The sequence below is a fragment of the Epinephelus lanceolatus genome, chromosome 14 (genome assembly GCF_041903045.1).
Source record: "Epinephelus lanceolatus isolate andai-2023 chromosome 14, ASM4190304v1, whole genome shotgun sequence".
Lineage (NCBI taxonomy): Eukaryota > Metazoa > Chordata > Actinopteri > Perciformes > Serranidae > Epinephelus > Epinephelus lanceolatus.
Genome location: NC_135747.1, coordinates 24313207 through 24336973, shown reverse-complemented (window position 1 = coordinate 24336973; position 23767 = coordinate 24313207). Strand labels below are relative to the sequence as shown.

Below are 23767 nucleotides of genomic sequence, written 5' to 3'. Positions count from 1 at the left end.
TGTTGCTACCCTCGCTAGCTGGCACCAGAAATACTGGTCGGTTAAACTTCTTCATGTTATGATACCCAAAGGAAAACAGGAGGAGTTTGGATCTACATGTGAGACCAGCATACAAGTCTGCAGCTGTCTGTGGATGTTTAACGCAAACGGTATGTCCGAGCCTCACACACTCACGACCACTGAAGGTCTTCTTGCTAAACAAGAAAAGATCCTTTTGGGGACAATGGAGATTCTGGGACACCTAGATGTATGTTTGTATGTCAATTTTTGCACAAACATGCATGTGAGAGTTACTGTGTGTGTTTGTTAAATATTAATTAGTGAGTAGTTATGTTTTGTAGGATTCTCATAATGCACAGTACAAAGTGACACACATTTCAGTGGCATTTTAAACATGATTTGGTCATTGAAAATGACAATCTTAAATCCAAATGTATTAAATTTACCTTAATATATAACACATAAAATGTTGCAAATCCTCACATCCTGCCTTTCAAGGCAGAACCAGAAAATGTTTTTGCTTGATAAATAATTTTAAAATTATACTTTTCTCTTAATTGACTAAATCATTTATTATTTTTAACATTATCCAGAGTATGTAGTACATTCCTTCTGGAAAAATGGCAAAGTGGTGAAAGAAAGTAAAAATCAAAATGCCAACATAGATTCTAAAATTGCTTTTTTTTTTCCTCTCTCAGTATGGTGCCGATAAATACTATTGTTCCATAATGCAATAGCAGCCGTTTGAATTAGAGACACAGGTTGAGACCCTTACTTTCCTGTGCTCTACCTATCTAAAGCATAAGTAGTGCCAATAGTGTACAACAAATACTGTAATTTTGTATCAGACAATATTTCATTTGATTTCAGTGAATCTTGTCGGTGGTGCAGATCAATTCCTCTGACACTTACATACACAGGTGCCTACGTACCATCTGAGAGGTATCCAGAGAGACAATGGAGCGAGTTTCCTCTGGGGGGCACTCCAGGGCACTAGAGACACTGGTCCCTCCTGGAAGAGGAAAAACAACAATTCTAAGGAGTTAAAGAAGAGACGGCTTCAAATGGAGGATGTTATCATACAGACACTTTCCTGGTTTTATAGTTTTAACACAATGGTATCAAATATTAAATGCAAAAAGTGTTTATATTTCTCAAAGAAAGGTATTAAAAAAAAGAATCGTATCACACTGACAGTAGTATGGGAAAATTTCAAGCAATACAAAGCTTTTTATGAGTCAGACTTTTTCAAATTTCAGACAGCAATGTGGACATGGCACTGTGCTGTGTTAAAATGATCACAGTGACAGGTATGCAAAATACAGTTTAAAAAAGAGAGCTAAGTTTGCACAATGCAAATAACCCATCCTCCATCTAAAATGACTGGAGCCTTCAGGATATAACTGTATAAACGTGTGACTGACTTTAATTACATCTATCTCGCGAATGTGTTGTTACACTACTGTAATACAATGAAACATTTATTTCAGCCATTTTGCCATCTTGAAATAGTTAACAGTGGTGAGTGACAGGAGACAAGAGGGGTAGAGAGCCTGAAAGTGAACCAGAGATGTTGTAATTACATCATATGGTTAGACTGGTGGCCCAGTGGAATGGCTATTACTCTTTCTTCTGTTGGTCTAGTACAAAATACACACCGCAAAATGTCCACTGCACTGCCAGCATCTTATTTACCAGGTTAATTCATAGATTACGTGGCTTCATTAATAAAAAAAAACACATGGGAGTAAATAATGAAGTATATTAAATATAAATATACATCTAGTGGTGTGTATGTACAGTACATGACAGCTAATTATGCTGATTAGTGCCATTTATTTCACGACTCACCTCCATATGGTATCAAACAAACATTATGTTTGCACGCCAGTTCCACAATTTTCACGACATCATTGTGGCAGTCTGCAAAGACACAGAATATCATTTTAGAAATTAGTGGCGACCATAAAGAAAATGTTTTCATTTACCGTCCTCTATTACATTCATAAATTACGTGTTTACATAATAGCCAGAGTGGACACATTGTAAAGGATATAAAAAATGGCACACAGCTCTGTGTGTATACAGGAGACAATAAATAAATGTATATGGCCTGAGCCATTAGAGCTGGGGGACATTTTGATTTGCCTGATAGTTGTGATTTGCCTGGGGCTTTCCTCAGGCGGAGTCAGACTGCATGAAGCTGCGCTCTCTAGGGTGGGCTGTGCCGGATCAATACAAATGCGTTTTAGCCAATCACGGTGCTCACATCCATTCACGCTGGAGTGGTGAGCGAGTGGGAAGAGTGGCAATACCCACCTACGTGGATGTGCTCGACTGGCCTCAAGTGCTTTTAGAGGCGGTGAGAAATGCCTGCGTTCTGGTGCATTTTGCCATCCAATTAAACACACAGCTTCTGCCCACGGATTACAGTTCAACGAACTAAACCGCCACTTAAAATACACAGCTTGACTTGGAGGGACTACTGAGGAATGCAAATTACAGGTTAAACTATCTGTTAGATACATTGCAAATGAGAGTGTGTTTGTGGGGTTGGTTAGATTTAAATTTGGTGCTGGCGAGGATGAAACGATGCCAACAGTTGCTTGGTGATTTGCTGCCCATTTGGGAGGGTGCTAATCAAGTTTCAACCATTAGTCAACACTCATTTGCATGATAAAATAGTGCCAGCCATAACAACAGAAAACCAATCTCGGAATCATAATTCATGGGTGTACTGTGCGGGACCAGACCGTGGCGTATTGGGTGTCAACCGTCCTCCCCCTGACGCTTCTTATTAAGCCTCCACTCATACATATTAATATCCCAGCCTCTGCAGAGATTAACCCTTTAAATCACCTAAGCCAGTAGGGGGGATATCTACGTGGGAGGAGGAGAACAGACGGATAAAAACACAGACATGACACAGCTTCTGAACTCACTTGGCCATACCACCATATCTGGAACACGCCCAACTTTCCCCTCTCGCAGAGCAAAGATCTCGTGTAAGCAATGGCCTGGAAGAAAACACAGGGATGAGATGACAAGCCCATGATCATCACTAATAAAAACACTGATGCTAGATATGCTGATTGTGGTTTACAAGCATTAAAAGTAGGTGATGTAATTCGGGAGAAGTCTCCTCCCAGTATGCCTTACCGTGGGCGCGAAACACCCGGTCCTCTGCGTCATGAGAGAAGGGAATACCTGTGGATTTCACATCCTCCACGAAGGCCTCGTTAAGAGTGGGAGGCTGTACAGCACTGCTAGTCAGGACGGGCTGAAACAAAACAAGCCATTGTGGTTTTTGTAACTGTGACTAAGTACTCTTTTTCGCCATTCAGTGAAGACACAATGAATAAATATGAATGACACTCACTGCTGCTGGAGATTTATGCTGCAAATTGGCTCCAAATGTGCCTTCAAACCAGTCTTTCAGAGCAGGGATGATCATACCACTCAGTCTATACCTGGATTGTGTGAAGGAAGACAGATTATGTGAACAACCAATTACACAAACACAAAAAAAATCAACTATAACTCATGTATTAGTGATTTCCTGTTGTTGAAGTCAAAGCCCTCAACTGAAAACATCTAAATGCCTGACTGGGCTTATTCGTTTGGAAAACCAGGCCTGTGTCTAATAAGAATAGAGTGTTAGGTTTGAGTCCAATGAGGTTATTAGGCAAGCAGAGCAGCAGTGACAGTGCTGTCCGTGTGATCGCCCTCGCCATCCCCTGCATAATTGAGCTGCTGGCACAGCCCGGGCCAGCCCATCAGGGGACTGTGGCGCGCCTTTGTCCAAGAGACCATGAAACACACTCTATAATGAAAAAGCCTCTGTCACAGCGAGCGCGGAGGAGGAGAATACCGTCTTTGACATTCATTCAACAGCGCCCCAGCCTCAGTTACTGTAACGCCGCCCAGGTAGCTTTTCAGTCGAGAGGGCACAGAGCAGTTTGTGGCAACTGCTTGCACAGGAGGAAACCATTTGCTGCGCAACATCCTGTTCAGCTCGGCTCATTACTCAAAATACATCCTCATGCACAATGTGCCAGTTCTCTGTGTTTACAATCTGACAAGAGCGGCCGTCTCTTCCAAAGTCATATGTCATGATTACAATCACGGGGCTCGTCTATACCTCTGCTCTTGTCATGGGAGACATGGATAAAGGTGCTGTTGTAAACTGAAGCCACATTCAGTAAGACTGAGAGACAAACGGCTTTGTTTCCCTCAGACATTCAAACTAATTCTTTCTTTTCCAAGTCAGTGATTTACTGTGTTTACCCACAACTCCACAGAGACACATAAATAATTACAGACATAATACGCTCCATTTTTGAACAGATTTGGAAAGTGGTTTCTGTTAATGAGCAACAGAGTTTGGGAGAGCTGACAATCACAACCAGTGACCTTCTCAGATGACAATGAACACTTCAAATGCCAGCCACTAGGTGGCAGTAGCACCACATTGCCGTGAGTGTAGGAAGGGGACAGCAGCTAATTTCAGAGGCACACAGTATGGGCTGTGAAAATGATCAATGCAGAACTCCAGCCTTAAGTTACCCTAATGAATGAATGAATGGAGTTAGACGCACTGGCTGCATTAACACAAGAATAGAGGCTGTGAATGAGACCTCGAACTGACTGATTTCTCTCAATCCTCAACAGATAATCTTTAAAGATTATTTTTACGGCATTTCTGCTTTGTTTCGATAGAGAGGAAAAGCAGGAGGGGATAACATGCTTCAAAGACTCATAGCCGGACTTGAACCCGGGCTGCACTAAGGACTCAGCTTCTACCCAGGGGGCGACTGAGGCACCCAAGAATAAGCATTTTTGCATATCTAAGAGTGGTGATGTGACATTCTGCGTTACCTTTTGCCAGTAAATTCTGCTTGACCTTTCTTGTTGAAGAGAAATCTTGAATCGCTGTATCCCCAGCCGTTCCATTTCATAATCTCCTGCCTGCGGAAAAGCAAATATTGGCAGAGGTTAAGCTTACAACTCGCACACCTTACACTGAAGCTAATGCACAATGTGAAATACCATCAAATAAAGTTAAAGAACAGGGGTGAATGTGATTCAAGTGTGAAGGTGGCTTGGTATATTCTTAATTTGCCACCCTATTCCCTCTGGGCTGATGCTTGCTTGGCATGGGCAATTTCCCCAAGACAAAGAGTCCTTGCTGATAATATGATATTCATGCTGAAATTTTCACACCCAGACATCTAGCATTTCACTGAGGGAAAACATCAATGTTCCCTTATTTTATTCAGCCATTCACTGCCTTTGCATTCATCAAGGGTGGGGCTGGCTATCAGTTGGCAAATTTACAATATGGGAGGGTGCAGACAGGCACACCTACGATATTCCCCGGGTGCCTACAACTACGCAACGATCTGCACGCAGGCATGCAAACACGCAGCTGGTTGACATTGTAATGCAGAGGCAGAAGTGACACATTCAAATAGCATATCCATCAACAGGGGAAGCTAGTAGACACTCCTGCTGTGCTGTCAGACATTTCCATCCAACACATTAAAATATTTTACATTTATGGCACCTGGTAGACATGCTTATCCATGGCTACTTTCAATACTGCTCGGTTTTTATGATTAGGTCCAAAGGTGTGTGCAGGTCTATCAAGCTTCAGCTAATTATTTAGTATATATAGCCAAATCATCAGCACCTAAGCATCAGCCATACTGTCTATCCTTTGTTGTGGAATCACCAACCATATTAGAGTACAACCATAGCCACTTAAGACATGGAAACAAATGCTACTACGCTATTATTGTTGAGGGACATCCCATTATAATCACCTGCCACACTGCTACACTGTCGATGCTCCACCACTGTGCAGAGCGCGTGTGCTGTACCGCTCACAGAGCAACCATAACTCATGGGTCACTTGGGATGGGATGCTAACACAGTGGAGTAAAAGCCATAATTGAGATTAATACCTGCCAAAATTGAGTTTCCGATAAATTAAGAGTGAGAGTGAAAAGTGGGAGTGACACACTGAGTCAGACTCTAATGAATCCTCGCCATCATTGATATGCTGTCATGGTGCCTGAATGTACTGAATAAAAATATATCAATAAATGGGGCAAGCGTGTGGCAAGGTCAGTGAGTACACGCTACAGTTACATACAGACAATTTAAAACTATAAGCAAGGTCATGTTTGAAGGCACAATAGTAACTCTTAATGATATTGTTTTGATAATATAAACTAGCGCCTGCCTGCATCTCAAGTTTTTTCTTTCACAGAGCAGTGGACCACGACCAGGTGTCCGGGAACCCCCAGGGGTCCTTAATGGTATTCCAGGGGAACCCCAGGAGAAGTGGAAATAGTTTCTTCTACTATGTAATTCACTACAGAAGTGAGGTCAGGGTGAGTAAGAGTCATGAGGTTGACTTTCTGACCATAGGTTTCACTTCCTCCAAGTTATCCTCTCAACCGTAGTTGACAACGTCTGGTCTTAATCATGTCTATCAACCAAAATATCTTTTCAGATGGGGGTCCATGGCCTAATGTGTATCAATTTAGGAGTCCTTGATTTAAGCCATTTGCGGCAAATTTCTGATTAGTAGTTTTTGAATTTATATAAATAAAATTGTCTTGACATGCCTTAACTAGACATACAGTATATTGGATATAAAGACAAGAAAAGACAACAAAATTGATCTCAGAAATGTTGGAATAAAATATCCTTTAACACTATTTCGCATGAAGAATGTTTCTTTAGCATAAGAACAGATGAAAGTTGTGGATAACGCAATCATTCTAAAACCATGTGCAGAGATGAGGTTATGGGACATGTGGAGCTGTCCATATCTTTAATTAATGTGCATATGTATCACTACAATAAACAAATACCAGAAATACCTACTCAACAGCACCTCAAACTACAGCCTTGAAATATACCTAAAATGAATCAGCACATCTATAAAACAATTTTAACAACAAAACTGAACATCATGAAGGTGGGAAATACTGTGGGGCTGTTATATTAATCTACATTTGTTTTAGCTAGGTGGAGCTGAGACACCACGCAACCTGCAAGTCAGGATTTTCGCCTTAAACCACTAATCTCCTAACTAGCCCTACCAGAAAGGTAGCAATGAGAATGTCAAGACTGTTAGACTGTGGCTGAAAGTCTGAACAGAGGAAGTCTCTTGGCAACAAAAAGTGACTATAGGGTATTACAGAGTGGCATCTGGTTAAGGTATGTGCGACTGAACAATAGGCAGGGAGAAGGAGTACCTGAACTTCACACTGTGGCGCAGTTCCTGTTAGAAAGTTTGCTCTTTACTGATATCCTATGTAATTCTGTTACTATGCTACTACGTAGGATGATACTGAGGGACAAACCCACGCACTGTTTAACCTTGCAAGCACTAAAATCACAGGACTAAAGCTCAGCATCACACAGGGGCTGCAAGACATAATATTCCATTGTATCATCCCAGTGTCATATTGACCAGAACAGGACGTGATGATTTCCCCAAGACCAAATGCTCATACTTTCTGATTGTTGATTTTTGTTTTACCCTGAGCTGCAGCTGTTATCTCAGACTGACACTAGATGTCAGCACAGTGTGATGGTGTTTCCTCAAAAGGAGCCAAGCTGCCTATAGGTTGAAAGTCAGACCACCACTTGTCCTGGCCAATCAGATGGAAAGACAGGAGACAAGAGAAGTTTCACTACAGTCTCTTGTCTTACTGTAATGAATGAATATGTATTTCTAAGGTGTCCTATATTTTTAGGGTTAGTTTGGTAAAGTTTTAAACATATAGAAACCTTATTAATGTTTCTTCTACTAATATGTTTACACAAATAAAGAGTACTTGCAGCAGTTGAAATGACTCACATACAGTAGGCTACATGTACAGTAAATGAATGGCAAAGTCGATTAATCAAACTACGTTGCAGTAACGGTTACATTAACGGTTATTTAACCGCTTGTACTCAACGGATGTTATCTATCTATGGCGTCCGTAAATGTCACATTAGCCTATACGGTAACACTTCTCTTCAGCTTTTACAACCTCTCTGACAGTTAAAAACTACCTTACCTCAAATTAAACTACCTTTTATAAACCACACAACAAGCTAAAGCTAACCAACTTTAGGAAAGTCGACCACAACAACGTTAAACTCCAGAGAGTAAACCTAGCCGCACCCACTCCGTAGCAAAAGATGAATGCCCACTCTGTAGCTAAGTAACGTTAGCTAGCAAGCTAATTTAAAACAGCATCAGCCATGTCCCCGTACGTTGTAAACGCTTTGAGGAGAGATGGAAGCCGGTCTGTCAGTGCATGTTGTCCACTTAGCTGTCGTTTACCCGACAGCCCCGTTATGTTTGACTTAATAACGAGCTACAGCCACACAGGATGGACCCCTGTCCACCGCTCCATCACAGCCTTGTACCTCCTCCTCGGCACCGTCTTCCTCTCACTGGAGACGTGTGTCTTGCCGGCCTGGGCTTTGCACTCCGCGGCTAGGATGGTGGAGTCGCCGTCCGCCGGTCCCTGTAAATGCCCGGCGATTATTCTCAGTCTTTGCTGTGCAATCCGTTGCCTGTCGGAGCTGCCGCCGCCGCTGCTGTTGGACGCCATGCTGCTTCCGTGTTTGTGAAGGGAGGGAGCGGATCCATGAGCGGCTGTCAGAGGTCAGCGCAGGGAAAGTGCGCCGCGTTCACAGACCGTCGGAAATATCACACTCGCTCCATATGAATGACCCGAATAGTGATAAATGCCTTGCAGTTGGAAAAATTTGAGCCTAATTTCTCTTGCCACGTTTGGCAGTCGGAAAGAAAGCATAGGAAACACTTAAACATAATTGTAAGATAATACCATATTATTATACATCTTTTTTACACTTAATTTGTGGCATGTTCAATTGCTATCAGGCATTGGTTCAGATTGGGAAGGAAACAATAACACCAAAGAAAATTAATCTGAAACTAGCCTACTGTAATAGTCGAATAATTGCCATTTGAAACACCAAACATGCTCCCACATTGCCTGACCTAACCTCTTAACTATGAGGATCTGCTGGTTTTCTTTGCCTTGCATAATAGTAAACTGTATATTTGGGTTTTGAACTGCAGACAAAACAAGCAACACGAATATGACACCTTGGGATAATAATCGTACTGTATATTTTCACTCTCTCTGTTTTCAAACGTCACACCAGATAATTACACACTGTTACACAACTGCCACTCTTCATTATGCACGTGAACGCACCATTTTACGTATTTCCCAGCATGCTTTGCAATATACGACTGGTCGCATATGGTCCATTGACTGCTCAGGCAGGAATTTACAGTCACTTTGTATAGTTATAAAAGACAGTTGCATAGTTAAAGAGATAACAAAATTAAGTCAGGCCCTCCAGTGTTACTACTTTTAATATTAAAGACGACAGGAAGTTGTGCAAAAAATAGATTTTGGGAGTGAATAAATCTACAGTATATGAAAACAAAACATGACTTTATCAACAGTTTACAAGGTCAAAAGTTATGCTTGTGCAAAATTAGGTAGTGGAAAGTAACACCAGGTTGGCTTGGCTCAGAATAATGAAAGAAAGTGAAACAGTGGACCAAAAGTGGAAAAGTTACTCAAAGCTGTGAGATAAATCTTGGATTGTCTACAGCTACAGTATATATTTTATATTTCACTGAAACTGGCAACTTCAACCTGAGATGATAAATCTATAGTGTGAGGCTAATCATTTTTAATTGCATAGTCTTCCACATCTTAAAGAAATGATGATTTGCACTTATTAAAACAGCATCATTATAGTGTCAAGAGTCCTCGTGTAACATTTGTGACATGTTTTTAAAAACTGAGAGTAACCTGAAACACTGTGACTTCACTGTTTACCTCCCGGCCTCACCTCCGCTCGCTCACCTGACTGCTGTTTCCATATGGCACACAGCAGTGCTCTTTAAGTAATGATTTAACACAAAGTTAGAGCACGTAAATGACAAACAACTGCACTGCTACTTTAGCATACAATTTAACTTTGGGTGAACTGTCTTTAAAAAGAGACAGAGGCTGTGAGAAATGCTTGAAACAAAGAGAAACTTTATTTGAGAGCAAAAGACATGAATATTACACCGTGCTGCCAACTTAAATATCCAGACATTTGAAGGTTTATTTCCCACAGGTTCAAGTATTAACTCCCAAAACAAAGTTCTGTAATGCACTGACTGCAAGCAATTAGAGTCTAAGTGTATCACAGAACTTTATTTGGAAAGCCACAGTGCCACCTCATAGGTTTGTCCTTGTGCAGAGCCCTGTCCTCCTCACGACTGGGTGCTCCTTTAACCTGTAGTGAGGCACAAAAAGCAAGGAAAACAGGACATCCACATTGATTATCTGGTTTTCCACTGCACTGACGACTGAAACATCTCAAACAGAGAATAGCTGGTGTTATTTGTGTAAGCGTAGAGAGCGAGGAGCAGTTAAGACTTGAATGCCTTGAGGACTGGGCCTACAGCAAGACTTGCTGTGTGGTGGGTCCTCCCTAGAGTAAGACAGGTAAAGCAGGCCAGATGGAGTCGTTTTACACATTGTCAGCTCTATACAGAAATGATTAAATGGCTATATATCAGTAGGCCACGTGCAATAGTTGATCCTGTGGTAGGTCCCACCGAAAAGGATCCTAAAATGTACTTACTTACCTCTTTAAGCTTGACCATCTGGTTGGTTGTAAAGTTAACACATGAGACAGCCTCTAATGGCTGTTTGAAGTTTCCAGTTTTGGTGCTATCTTTGACTCCATTATTTCACTCCGGTGCTAGTGTGTCATTGATTCTACCTGTTGAGCTTTAACAACTTTCTGGACTGAGCAGGCCCTGGAGAAATGAGCTATTCACCTAACTATGTAGAAAGATACGATAGCAATGAGGAAAGTGCAGAAGGCCAGCTGAGCTCCAGGAGTATTAAGTTCTGTCAGTTTGAAGGCACTTTGGGCACTTGCCACTTCCACAGCAGTCAAGTGACAGCAACTTTAGAAGTGCAAAAATAATTCAAGAAAACAAACAGTGTCACACCTCGATCATTATCTTGGCAATAATACAGACATGAAGTGCTGTGATGAAGTTCTGCAAGTCATACTGTACCTGATATAGGTAGACGCAAGGGACCAGCTGCAATCCAACACGAGGGGCAAGTAGTCTTGATGATAAAATGCAAAAGCAGAAAGCGATCTGGAGATATTGCAGGCCACGGCTGGATTCACAGTGCAAACGTCTGTTTTCACTGCGGTCGGTGTCCGTCTGCGGACTTGCAGCGCTCCAATCGTAAGGTGGCCGCCGCCGCTTTTACCTTTTCTTCCCCCAGTCCTGTGCAGTTCACTATATGCAGCTGGAAGAATGTCGACGTGGAGCTGCCAAACGTGAACGCGTGTTCATGAGCGCGCATGAGAGGGGGGAGTGAAAAAAAAAATAGGCTTTTTTAGTGTAATTTCACGCAGTGGCACAGTGAGCTGCACTTTAGTGTGAGCTTCTTCACAGATAGGTGCAACAGCCAGGGCTCAGTCTGTCTTATTACCTTGGCATATTTCTAAAGACACTTAGCCTAATTACATCTCGATCCGACTTATTACTGACGCTGAGGTGACAGAATAGTTCAGATTTAATTAACTTCTAAGAGCCTGAGCAATTTAGTTAAATGGCAGTGATCATTTGAAGTTAAAGAAATGAGCAGTTAAGGACATATCATGTGTCTCCAACAGTAGTGAGAGAAGTATCCAGATCCTTTACTTGAGTAAAAGTACACTATTTTTTAAAAAACTATTGCAAATAAAAGTCCTGCGTTCAATTTTTTTTACTTTAGTAGATGTGCAAGAGTGTGATTTATATACTTAAATCATCAACATTAAAAGTACTTAAGAAGAGTGCCTTGTTTTAGTCCATATTATTCTGGATTATCATTTCTGATGCATTTAAGTGAAGGGCAGAATTTTAATGCAGCTGTGTTTCTGTTGTTTAATCTCTAGCACTAGTGATTGAACCCCTATAGGCTAGTAAAAGTAATAACACCACAGTGTATTAATGCTCTGCTACAAGTAAAACTCCTGCAATTAAAACCTTACTTAATTAAAAGTCTGCAAAAGTTGCATCAGCACTTAAAGCAAAAAGTAAAAACATATGCACCAGAATGATCCCAGTAAGAGATATATTATTGCAGAAAATGTTACTGGAATAGTAATACTGATGCGTTAAAGTATAAGCAGCTTTTTGACATCGTAGCTGGTCAAGGTGGAGCTAATTTTGTCCCATTATATATGGGTTCTATTTTATAAACTATCACATGACTTCAATTAAAAAAGATCTTAGTCTGTAAACTACAGGTGTTGACTAAAGAGTACAGTACTGTATTATAAAGGAAAAGTATAAAGAAGCAAGACATGGAAATACTACAGTAAAGACAAGGCCCTCAAAAGCTTAGTACAGTACTTGAGTAAATGCACTTAGTTACATTCCACTACTGTATAGCACTACATGATATTTGATAAACTGATCTTAGGCTAGTGGGGGAGAGGAGAGAATGTTTCCATCTGTAATGTAGTCAAAGTACAGCATTAAATAGACATACTCAAATACAGCTACCTCAAAATTGTATTTAAGTTAACTGAGTAAATATACAATGTAAACAGTTACTTTCCATCACTGCATTACAACTGACTCAGTATCTTTATGTTAGGCTACTCTTTATTATTCTAATATTTTACTGTATGCAGTAATTTATGTGGTTATGCATCTAGTAAGCTGTTCTTTAATAAATAGCATTATGACAGCATATTATCCTCAGTACATTTTATCATATGGATTACTGCTAAATTATTACCTTGATCTGTTCTGTACGACATCTACTGCACGTCTGTCCGTCCTGGAAGAGGGATCCCTCCACTGTGTGTCATATGCTGTACAGCCCTCTGAGACTAATTGTGATTTGTGATATTGGGCTTTATAAATAACATTGAATTGAAGTATATCAATATAAGCAAAATAAATAAGCATGTAAAGCCAGTGGTGGAGAATAATTACATTTATCCAGTGCAGTTGTGAGGTACTTTACTTGAAGTCCTTTACTTCAGTACTTCCATTTTATGCTACTTCATACTTCTACTCCACTACATTTCAAATGGGATTATTGTGCTATGTATTGCACACGATGTTATTGATAGCTGTAGCTAGTAGTTACTTTTCTAATTAAGATATCTACAGCACATGATCAACAATGCATTGTTATGGTCAGAAAGTGTTTGGGATAGTAGTTAAAATAAGCTCAGTCTCTACAACTGTAACATTAAAGTACTGCTTACATGCCAATGCATGAATAATAATGCTACACAAATATAATATAAAGCACTGACAGGTGTCATCCTGCATGACTTAATGCAGGACTTTAACTTACAGGCAAATTGAGTGGTAGATGACATCTCCTCTTATGTAAATAATCTAAATGCTTCTTCCACCACTGACCAGAGCCTACATGTGTCTCCTCCCAGCTTTGACACAACATCCCAGCTGTCAGTGGATGTCTTCAGTGTTTCCACGGGGACTTTAGGGCCCCAGGGCCTCCAGCTCCACACCGGGCACGGTCACCAGCAGGGGGCGCTATGCACCAATCAAAACTCTTGTGATGACGGAGTTGAAAGAAAAACTGCAATATGGTTTTTAAGCTTTATAATTACACATGAGCTGGTTATCAAGGAGTCAGAAATGTAGAATAATGCTCTTGTAAGAATTAGGTTGAATTTTAATGACTTTAATGTTCTTTAGACAAAGTGAAAACCAGTTTGTTTTATTGATTTAATTTAATTCTATTGTTATATTTAATGGTTATTACTACTTTGCAATGCATATTAATGTGTTGTGTGATTTTTTAAAATTTTATAATCAGTATATTGAGTGGATATAGGCCCATCCGGCTCCACACGCATGCACACACTGCTCTCCCGCCTCATAGGCCGGTGTGAGGGGGACGATCCCGGCGCCGCAGCTCGGTGGGCAGGGCCATCATTTCCGTAATGTTCATTAGATTTAAAGGAAGCAGTAAATGTTTCCCTCGGCTCAGCTACTGCGACGGACTCTATCGGCTTCGGACCGCTCGCCATTTTAATCTGCCATTTGAAGGAATAACAGCCACACTTACCTATCATAAGGCGTCTCTTTACCGCCGCACAGATCTCCATGATGATGGAAATGGAGGTGATGCATTCCGGTCAACAGGTAAATAGTGGGTTTCTATAAAGTCATCGCCAGACATTGAGGGAGACAGGGGCGTGATGATAGTTCAGGGAAACTTTTTGTAATATAGCAAATTTAATAATAAGTGACAATCGGGTAATGGCGCAGTTATAAGGTGATATTATAGATTAACAGCAGCTGGGGGAAGATCATATGAAATATACTGTGAGCCTGGTTGTCTTTATTTATAGAGATATAATAAGGTGCCCTGTGACCAGCTTTCACTTCTGCAAGTCATTCACTTGTGACGTTTTTCCTCGACAGGAAATAATGTTATAAATAGACTCATAGTTTTCGTTGTGTGACTTTAAATAAAATTACATATTTTCTTATTCTGACATATTTGGTAAACTCAGTCTCATGAGCTAATTTCTGGTAACTGTCTTCCTCCTCCCCCTTCCTCCTCCAAGCATGTGATATCCCACATCTGATACAGACAAGCTTGTAACCATTGTGGCTGATTCCTAGTTTTGCTTCTGTGTTTGCTGTTTGTCTGTCAGTGTGTTTTGACTAAATAGACCCACACACTCAGTCTAAGCTCAGTCTAGGCTTACCTTTGTTCATATACACTGAATTAGATGTTTAACTTGGGATTATGGCCCTTCATCTTTCCTGTTTGGCTAAACCTGTCATAAGCGAGGGTCAGTGGAAGTCCACGGTTGACTGATGAAGGCCTAAAGGGCTGTTTTGGAACATGTGCCTGCTATGTTTCATCATCCTCGGTCAAGGGTGAATGTCCAGCCAGTTGTGATGAAAGAAAATGCAATAAACCACTGGGAGTCCGGTCCCCTCTGAGGCCCTTGTAGTGTAGCTGAAGAGAAGTAAATGAACAACCCATAGGCTACAAGAAGCACACACACACTTTGTATCACTCCTCTATGGCCTAGTTTGATAGCCTGCAGGACCATTAGTTTGGCTTGTTTTCAAAATATGTCTCCAGCATGTGTTTTCTGGTAATTGGGAGGCGTGTGTTTGCTCTGCATGTTTTGCCACTATTTTAAACTGAAGGCATGTTGTTGGGCTTGTATGGCTGTGTATTGTGTGGCAGTGGTGTCTGGGAAATCATTTTAGGAGCCAGTTTCCTTGTTCTGCTGCCAGCCCAGGTCTTATGACAGCCATTACTGATACCATACCGATAACCTGTTCTGACCGGATTCACATTTACGCAATCTATTTGACATATGATTTATTAGGGAGTTTGGTTCAGTGGCATATAAAAGCACTATTATTCAGTGACAGTGAAAGGGCTGGTTTAAGAGACGTGGGTTTGTTTTTAAAGAGACTTGTATGACTTGTCAGGTGAGCTTATGAGGTGTGACAAACAGACAAGAGTGTGGTTTATTAGTTTGGAAAACACGGATCACCAGACGTCCCCACTTGGACATTTTAGGCTACTTCCTCATTCCTGCAGAGGCCATAATTCCTGGTTGTATGCCCATCTCTCACTCTGCGAGTATGGTTTTAGGCAGCTTTAGTGACGTGTAATCCTTTGGCGGTCATGCCTCTGATGCAATATTGAGTCAAAGAGGGTTAGTGGGTTCTTATTTTGCCGTGCCACAGCTGTAGTCAGAAAAACGGTGTCAACAGTGTTTTAGAATATATATAGATGCCTGCTGGCTATTATTATGAGTTTATGAAGCTTTACCTCTTACCCCATTTTCTTTGAATCTACAGTCTCTTCTCTTCAGTTTCACATCCTCTTTTGTTGTGTTTTATTCTGCTTTGTGCTCTATTTCCCGTTGATTAGCTTCCTCCTGGCTGCGTCTGTCTCGGCCATATGACCATTTATAAGCCCATAAGTTCTGTTTATACACAAAACTGAGGAACAAACAAGTCACATGCCCGGACATGTTCTTGTGAACCAGTGTCTGGGGTTTATGCAACATCCGTGGGCCTTGTGAAATGGTTTCCTTCTGTAAATAATTTCTGTGTAAAAGGCCCAAGGAGGAGAGCGGCACAGTTTATCTTTAGACATTCTTGTTTAAAAGGGAAAATACCAGTCAGCCTCTGAGTGAAAATCTACAGGAAACAGTATTAAAATTAGTTAGTCAGTTGGTACGCTGTGTCTTATACCCTGTATTGTCAGCAGGACTTTAATTAATGTGTAAAAACTAAAGGTGGGGCACTGGGTGGTGGTCAGTTACCAGTAGTTATCTATACTTAGTTAATTACGTTACATAATAGGAAGAAAAGGTTTGTAAATCCACCCAGCAACAGAGCCACAGCCTTATAGTTACTTTTTTTGGTTATATTATCCCACCATTTCAGGAATATTACTACTGTGTCGTTTGAAAAAGGAACACCCTCCAAGTGCTGTGGTACCATAGTTAAAGGGACAGTTCACCCCAAAATAAAAAATACATATTTTTTTTCTTAACCTGTAGTGCTATTTATCAGTCTAGATCATTTTGGTGTGTGCTGCCGAGTGTTGGAGATATCGGTCGTAGAGATGTCTGCTTTCTCTAAAATATAACAGAACTAGATGGCACTCAGCTTGTGGTGCTCAAAGTGCCTCAAAAATACATTTGAAAAACTCAACAGCAATGTCTCTTTGCAGAAATCATGACCTGGTTACTCAAGATAATTCACAGACCTTGTTGCCAACCGTTTCATGTAGGAACTATTTTTTTTCTACCAAACTACAATCGCCAACCATATCACGGCACAGAAGGGAGCATGCATCTATTGCTAGCTCACCTAGCAAAAAAAGCATAGTAGTCATGGACATCCAAAAACCCTTGAACGCAGGTGCTGGACCAATAAAAGAAAGTAATAAACAACTTAAAACTTAGCTAAGTCTATGCTAAAAAATTGCACTTTGTGGCTACATTGTGGACCTTTCTTCATGCTGTTTATTGCTAGCTTACTTAGCACCACTGAGCTAGCTAACATTACAGCTAGAGTTGCCACCCGTCCCGTTTTTCCCAGAATTGTTCTCTTTTTTCATCAGCTGTCCCGGGAAAAAAAAAAATCTCTCCCGGGACACAACTTGTCCTGTTTTTTGGGGAAAATGCAGCAGCAGCAGGCCAAGGAGTCCGTCCAGAATCAGTGCAACAGGCTCAAGAACATCTGTGTCAGAGACAGCAAAGTAAGAAGAGCTCTGGGAAGTCCTAACAGTTCACTTAGTATATTTGCACATCCAATCATGTTTTAATTTGTATTTTTTCCATTTATATTTAACCCTACGGGCACATATCACATGAAAGCGCAGGAGCAGAGCTTTCCAGTGATACCACACACATCATTGTGCTGTCATCCCATCATGCTATAAATCCAGATTAATTGTCTACCAAATAAAATCCTGACGAATTTCTTTACAACCCATTATACAGATCTTGTTATCAGTCACTTCATATAGTGAAGAATATCGTATCTTACCACGTCTTAGGCTTGCGTGTGTTTCTCCCTGTCTATCCACATTTGTAGTCCGGCTTTCAAGATGCAAATATCTCCATATTGTCCAGTTGACACTCCATCAAACTTTGTATGACAAGACCAGCCACTTCACCTTTGCCCACCCAGACAACTGTAGCCTAATTATGCATGCCTGACAGGGCCGTAGTCACCATATACATTGAGGGAGACACATGCCCCCCCCTCCCCCCCCAATGCCCAATTTTTTTTTGTTGCTGCAATCAAAGTGGCAAATATTATCTTGGAGGACATCATTGCACTTGGTTGACTATTTTTCTATTATCTTAGATGTAAATATTGCATGTTTCTTTCAGATGAAACACATTTTTGACTTGTGAATGAGTCAATGGAATTTCTTGCAATAATGAAAAAATACTGGCAATCATGTCCGCCTGGCACAAACCACATGTTTTGGACAGCTGTGAAGTGACAGAATGTCCCAGCATCATGGTTCTTATTATATTGCCAGATTCCAGAGAGTCTCCCCTCTTCATATATGGCAGAATATGTCAACTTCCAACTTACTATGGTGAGATACATGTAAACATGTAAGAATTTAGTAACACGGATTTGTTTTTTTCATTGATATAAAAATTAATATAAAATACAGGCACATAGAAGGACATGGAATGATGGCAAATCTGGTCTCCTATGTCCGAATTTCATGTTCATTGGTCAGTCTGAATTGGTAATAATGGCCGAGCCCTCCGCCTCAAACATTTGGTCGACTGTCCCTTTTTTTCACAAATCCAAGGTGGCAACCCTAGTTACAGCTAAGCAGAGGAGGACACCATTGATGTTTACATCTTGCACTGTGACGAGCACAAGCCTCTCGTCCTTGAGTATGCACACTTCCTTTTGCGCAATGATACGGTTAGTGGGTGTAGTTTTGTAGAAAGAAAATAGTTCCTACATGAAACTGCTCACAGAAAGGTCTGAGGTTTATCTTTAGTAACCAGGTCATGATTTTTGGAAAGAGACATTGCTGTTGAATTTTACAAAAGCAACATTTTTAAGCTTTGAGCTCCACAAGCTGAGTGCCATCTAGTTCCATGATATTAGAGAGAAGGCAAACATGTCTACAGCCGATATCTCAAACACTCGGCATCTTAGACCAAAACAATATAGATTGATAAATAGCACTACAGGTAAGATAAATAATTATTTTTGATTTCTGGGTGAACTGTCCCTTAAAAACAACAACAATACACTTTTAACTTCCTGATTTTATAAAGTCAGTATACTATGACAAATGTTTGGGATTTAACTTTATTTACAGAACTAAACTGTAACATGAAGTTACTTGTTAGAATGAGCCCTTTTTCAGAGTTTGAATCAGACAACTGAATTCACACCTCGGTGTAATTAGATGGGTGATGATCGCTTCCCTTAGAAAGGGTATCAAGTGAGGATACGTGTCTTCTGCTGGTGTGTGGTGGCAACAGGGGAAAGAGAGAAGTGCATCTATTATTCATGTGGCTTCTCCCCCTTGACTTTAGTGCCAGTGTTGTTGTCAGTGAACAGATACTGAGGGACAGGGTGTGGCGGGTGCAGCAGCCACGCTCTTCCTTGTTCCAATGCTGCTCACATTCTCACTGCAGGACAACATGGCTCACAACTCTCCAAACTGATCTGCCGTTCTCTTTCCAGGCCATGGAGCTGATTGACATACTGTGGAAGCAGGACATTGATCTCGGCGCCAGGCGTGAAGTGTTTGACTACAACCACCGTCAGAAAGAACATGAACTGCGGAGGCAGCGGGAGCTGGAAGAAGAGAAGAGGCAGCATTTGGTGCGGGAGCAGGAGAAGGCCCTGCTGGCACAGCTACAGCTCGACGAGGAAACAGGAGAGTACATACCCCGCCCGCCACCCAGTGCCCCACTGCAGTCGGCTGTCACACCTCTAGAGGTTTCACAGGTACATGCACATGGCTGTCATTACTCATGTCATAGGTGGACCACTCCCACCTGATTTGATAGGCTGTGGCTATGTAGCTAGGTAACCACATCATCCTGTGTAATTACAGAAACACAGGTGGGTCTGCAGTTTTGCATCGGTGTATTCTGCTCTAGAAACTACTCTTCAGAGACATAGGAGCTATAAATATAAACCATGCTGCTTTTAAAAGATGGTGCGCCACAAAGGATGCTCGGTCGTTAAAACCTTGTATTTTAACCTCTTTTCCAGAATGTCAGCTTCACAGAAGACAACTGTGATGCCATGTCATTTGATGAATGTTTGCAGCTACTGGCAGAGACGTTTCCCGTAGAGGAAGCTGAGGTAAGAACATTGAATTATTACCACAAATGTGACATCACAGCTTGCAGCTTTCAGTTGTATAAAAACTGTCATTTTCTTGTGTCTGACAGAGCACCTCAGTTTGCCTGGACACAACTGCTGTTTCAGCACCCATGATGTCGCCCGAGCAACCGGCTCTGCCACCAGCCACCCTATCTCCAGGTCCACTACCACCACCACCACCACCACAGAGGATGTCCCCAGATTTGGAGCAGGCCTGGATGGAGCTTTTGTCCCTCCCTGAGCTGCAGGTATAATACACCGCCTCAATGGCATGGTGTTTGGCGTTGTGGAACAAATACCCAAAGAATGCATCAATGAGCCGGGGCCCGGCATTAGAGGACAAACACTTTTTTGTTGCTCTGCGAGAATGGGGTCTCATATATGTGAGACAGGTGCACCCGGCTCATTCCACTGTGATTAGGTTTCATTGTTGAGACTTTAGAGAGAATTAGGGAGGTGGGTGTTCAAGATGTGATGCAGCAGCCACCAGCTTTATCCAGCAGAACAACAAGACATCTTGTTCAAAGGGGGTGTGGCTGTCTGAAAACCTTTAGTTTCTAATGAAAAGATTTGTCCATGGTAGTATTTCAGTAGCTGCCTTATCAGTTTTGTTGCGAGGCTGCTCATATTTGCATTAGCTGATGGGTGGAGCAGCGTGCCATTTGCTGCCTTGACCTCTCACTGTGGACTAGACTGCAATCCTAGCCGTACAGCTTGCATAGTGTTGCATTAGTTGCTCTGGCAAGTTGCTGATAAGACTCTACATTGTAGAAAAAGGGGCTGTGTGGAATTCTGTTTCGGTTCATGTAAGCTGCTTTGTGGAGATAATGTAGTCGCTTAACCTCCCAGCAACAGCGAGCTGGGAGATTGGTATTTGTGATTTCTGATCTTTTACAATTGGATGTCTAGTTGATCTTGGGAATTACAGTAGGCTATGTTGGGCTAAACCCAGCTCTACCAGCTCAACCAGTCAACTGCATGGCTTAGAGTTCAAGGATTGAAACCCAAATTTTTATGGAGGATGATCGATTAAGTATGTATCTTGTTATGTCAGTCATTACAATGTGCCTCAGATCATGCTCTGTAGGTTTATGTTCAAGCACGGATTTTTTTCTGTAGTATGTTGAGTGTATTTCTTTTAATACTTCTTTATCTTTCTCTTCTAGCAATGCCTGAGCATGCAAATGGAGGACACACTGGAGACCACAGCTTATCCTCTTCCAAACAGCCCTGAAGTGCAGAATCCAAACTACACTTTTTACCCCATGACCAATCTCAGTGATGGGGAAATAAACAGTTTAAATGTTTGTCCCACAGAGTTTATGAATACATTCGATGGCTCTGTTCCCAGTATGGCCACACCGGACAATCTCAGCCAGATGAAGGCAAAAGCTCCTCAGTTAAATGTTAACTTTGCAGCAGAGAGTTTCTGCGACATGTTTTACCCCAGCACCATTCTGGAGGAGAGCAGCGGTCAACATAGCCTTGAAGGAAACGAAAGTAACGCCATGTCTGACATCCCAAACAAGCCTCCCTTTAGTACAGTGGACCTTTACAGCCTCTCACCTGGAGATGCCTTTGACAGAGGCAAACAGAGTATGAAGGCAGAAATGCCAGATTCAGATTCAGGAATCTCTTCAAACACCAGTCCAAATGCTAGTTCACCTGGGAAGTCCGTGTATGGAGATGGGTCCTTTGGTGGTTACAGTGATTCAGACATGGAGGAGATGGACCACAACCCTGGAAGTGCAGAATCTGACTACTCAGAGATGTTCACACTTAATTTCCAACCTGATGACCTTCAGTTAGGAATCTCTGTGTCTGTACCGATAGGGCAGCCCCAACAGACGCAGGAAAAGAAGCCCAAGCAACACAAGACGGACCCAGCAGAGGAGAACGGCCACAACAACGCCCCCTTCACCAAAGACAAGCAGAAGAAACGCTCGGAAGTGCGTCTCTCCAGAGACGAGCAGAGGGCTAAGGCCCTCAAAATCCCTTTCACTGTTGACATGATCATCAATCTGCCTGTTGACGACTTCAACGAGATGATGTCGAAGCACCAACTCAACGAGGCCCAGCTGGCCCTGGTCCGAGACATACGCCGCCGCGGCAAGAACAAGGTAGCTGCCCAGAACTGCCGCAAACGCAAGATGGAGAACATAGTGGGTCTGGAGAGCAACCTGGACTCTCTGAAGGAGGAGAAGGAGCGTCTGCTGAACGAGAAGAGCCAGAACATCACAAACCTGAAGGAAATGAAGCAGCAACTCAACAGCTTGTACCTGGAGGTCTTCAGCATGCTGAGAGACGAGAAGGGGAACACCTACTCCCCCTCTGAATACTCCCTCCAGCAGTCGACTGACGGCAGCGTCTTCCTCGTCCCTCGCATCAAAAAGACTTTCATTAAGAGCGAAGACAACCTCGTTTCTCCTTTGTAATATGGTACTGCATTATCATAGTAATACTATGCAATAACTTTGTAGTCCTTCAGCTTTAAAGTATAAGTAGCTCAGCAGAACTATTGTATAGTTTTTGCTCACTTCTCTTGAATGTTGTAATATTTTTGATATTTTACTTCTTTTGTACTCGGATACTTTAAACAGATTCTTTAACCAATATTGTTTGTAAATATAAACACTTGCTTTTGAGATTGATATACTGTTACTGTATGTGTACATATATATATTGTATATATCATATTTCTGTATGCTAATGATTGTTTCAATCATTGTTACTCATATTTTATAACTGTCCCTTTATGATTTGCTGCCCAGGTTCTTTTATAAAATATTGACTTCTGTGCTTTTCAATAAAGTATTCCTATAGCTGGACCGCCTCCCTGTTTACTGAGAGAACATTGTGTGGTGTACTATGGCCCACGACAGATTGATGCCAGATGGACATATAGTCAAAGGAATGGTTACATAACTTACCACATGTTCAAGTCTTGACTTGAAGGCTCTACCAAAGGGCTTATATAGGAGCAAAGAAAAGGAATATTGTGCTGGAACAAAAGAGTTCTTGGCCTGAACCACTTTTATAATCTGCTTGCTTTTTATTAGAGCAAGTTTGTTTGTACAGTAACCTAAATCTTTTAATACTGCAAAACTCTCTCCGCAAAAGGAATCACACCCACTGCATTCATTATGTTACACAACAAAGAGAACAATTGTGGAGCCACGGTAGAGTGTGCTCAGTATGAACCACGCATGGCGACTTCACAATGGTCCAACCCCGGCACGCATATTCAAAGGTAAAGCCCTACGCAATCAGTATGTGCTCTACATGCACTTTCACACACAAACACTACCTTTGATCACCAAGCCTATTTTCCGCTCTCATGACAAACGTCAGAGGGCGTGTGGCGGACTAAACTGGTGAGAGACTCAAGGGCGTCTGTGAATCATGAAACCTTTAAGAGCAGCTGTATTTCACAAATTAAAAACATTTATAGCTCTGTATGTTTCTATTACAAATAAAACACTCAAGTCATGGAAAATATTTTTATTTAAGAGCACAAGTAACACTTAACATAACTCACTGAATTAGCCAACATAGTTCATTGAAACTGGAGTGCCTTTGCCGGGCACGTCTGTAATGGAGTTGGTCATTCTACATTCCTCTGCAGAAATACTATCCTTCAGCTGACTGAAAAACATATCAGCAAGCATTGTTTCTTATTTTCAGGGTGAGCAGACCTGTCCTGTGTGAAACCATAACAGCGCATGTATGAATCCTTTTAAATACAATGAAATTTTTAGCAGGTAATCCTGTGGG

General features: G+C 41.6%; 2 protein-coding genes and 1 long non-coding RNA gene across 3 annotated transcripts in view; 1 reads left to right on the top strand and 2 right to left on the bottom strand.

Moving 5' to 3' along the window:
• Window positions 1–8686, bottom strand: part of agps (alkylglycerone phosphate synthase) — a 35112-nt gene extending 26426 nt beyond the window's left edge. The window contains exons 1-7 of the mRNA XM_033617989.2: window positions 8440–8686; window positions 4879–4968; window positions 3380–3470; window positions 3160–3280; window positions 2943–3017; window positions 1852–1923; window positions 933–1012 (exon numbers count right to left, since the gene is read on the bottom strand). Coding sequence (XP_033473880.1) covers window positions 933–1012; window positions 1852–1923; window positions 2943–3017; window positions 3160–3280; window positions 3380–3470; window positions 4879–4968; window positions 8440–8627 — 717 coding nt within the window. The 5' untranslated portion in view covers window positions 8628–8686. The remainder of the gene's footprint in view (window positions 1–932; window positions 1013–1851; window positions 1924–2942; window positions 3018–3159; window positions 3281–3379; window positions 3471–4878; window positions 4969–8439) is intronic.
• Window positions 8687–10083: 1397 nt separating this feature from the next.
• On the bottom strand, window positions 10084–11362 carry LOC144466804 (uncharacterized). The gene is made up of 2 exons (XR_013493234.1): window positions 11144–11362; window positions 10084–10347 (listed from the first exon to the last, which is right to left on the bottom strand). It is a non-coding gene; the product is annotated as an uncharacterized LOC144466804 (long non-coding RNA).
• Window positions 11363–14083: 2721 nt separating this feature from the next.
• Window positions 14084–22819, top strand: nfe2l2a (nfe2 like bZIP transcription factor 2a). Its single transcript, XM_033617942.2, has 5 exons — window positions 14084–14260; window positions 19343–19609; window positions 19880–19972; window positions 20062–20241; window positions 21160–22819. Exons 1-5 carry the CDS (start codon window positions 14222–14224, stop codon window positions 22426–22428), a joined length of 1848 nt encoding a protein of 615 aa, XP_033473833.1. The 5' UTR covers window positions 14084–14221; the 3' UTR covers window positions 22429–22819.
• Window positions 22820–23767: the final 948 nt, after the last annotated feature.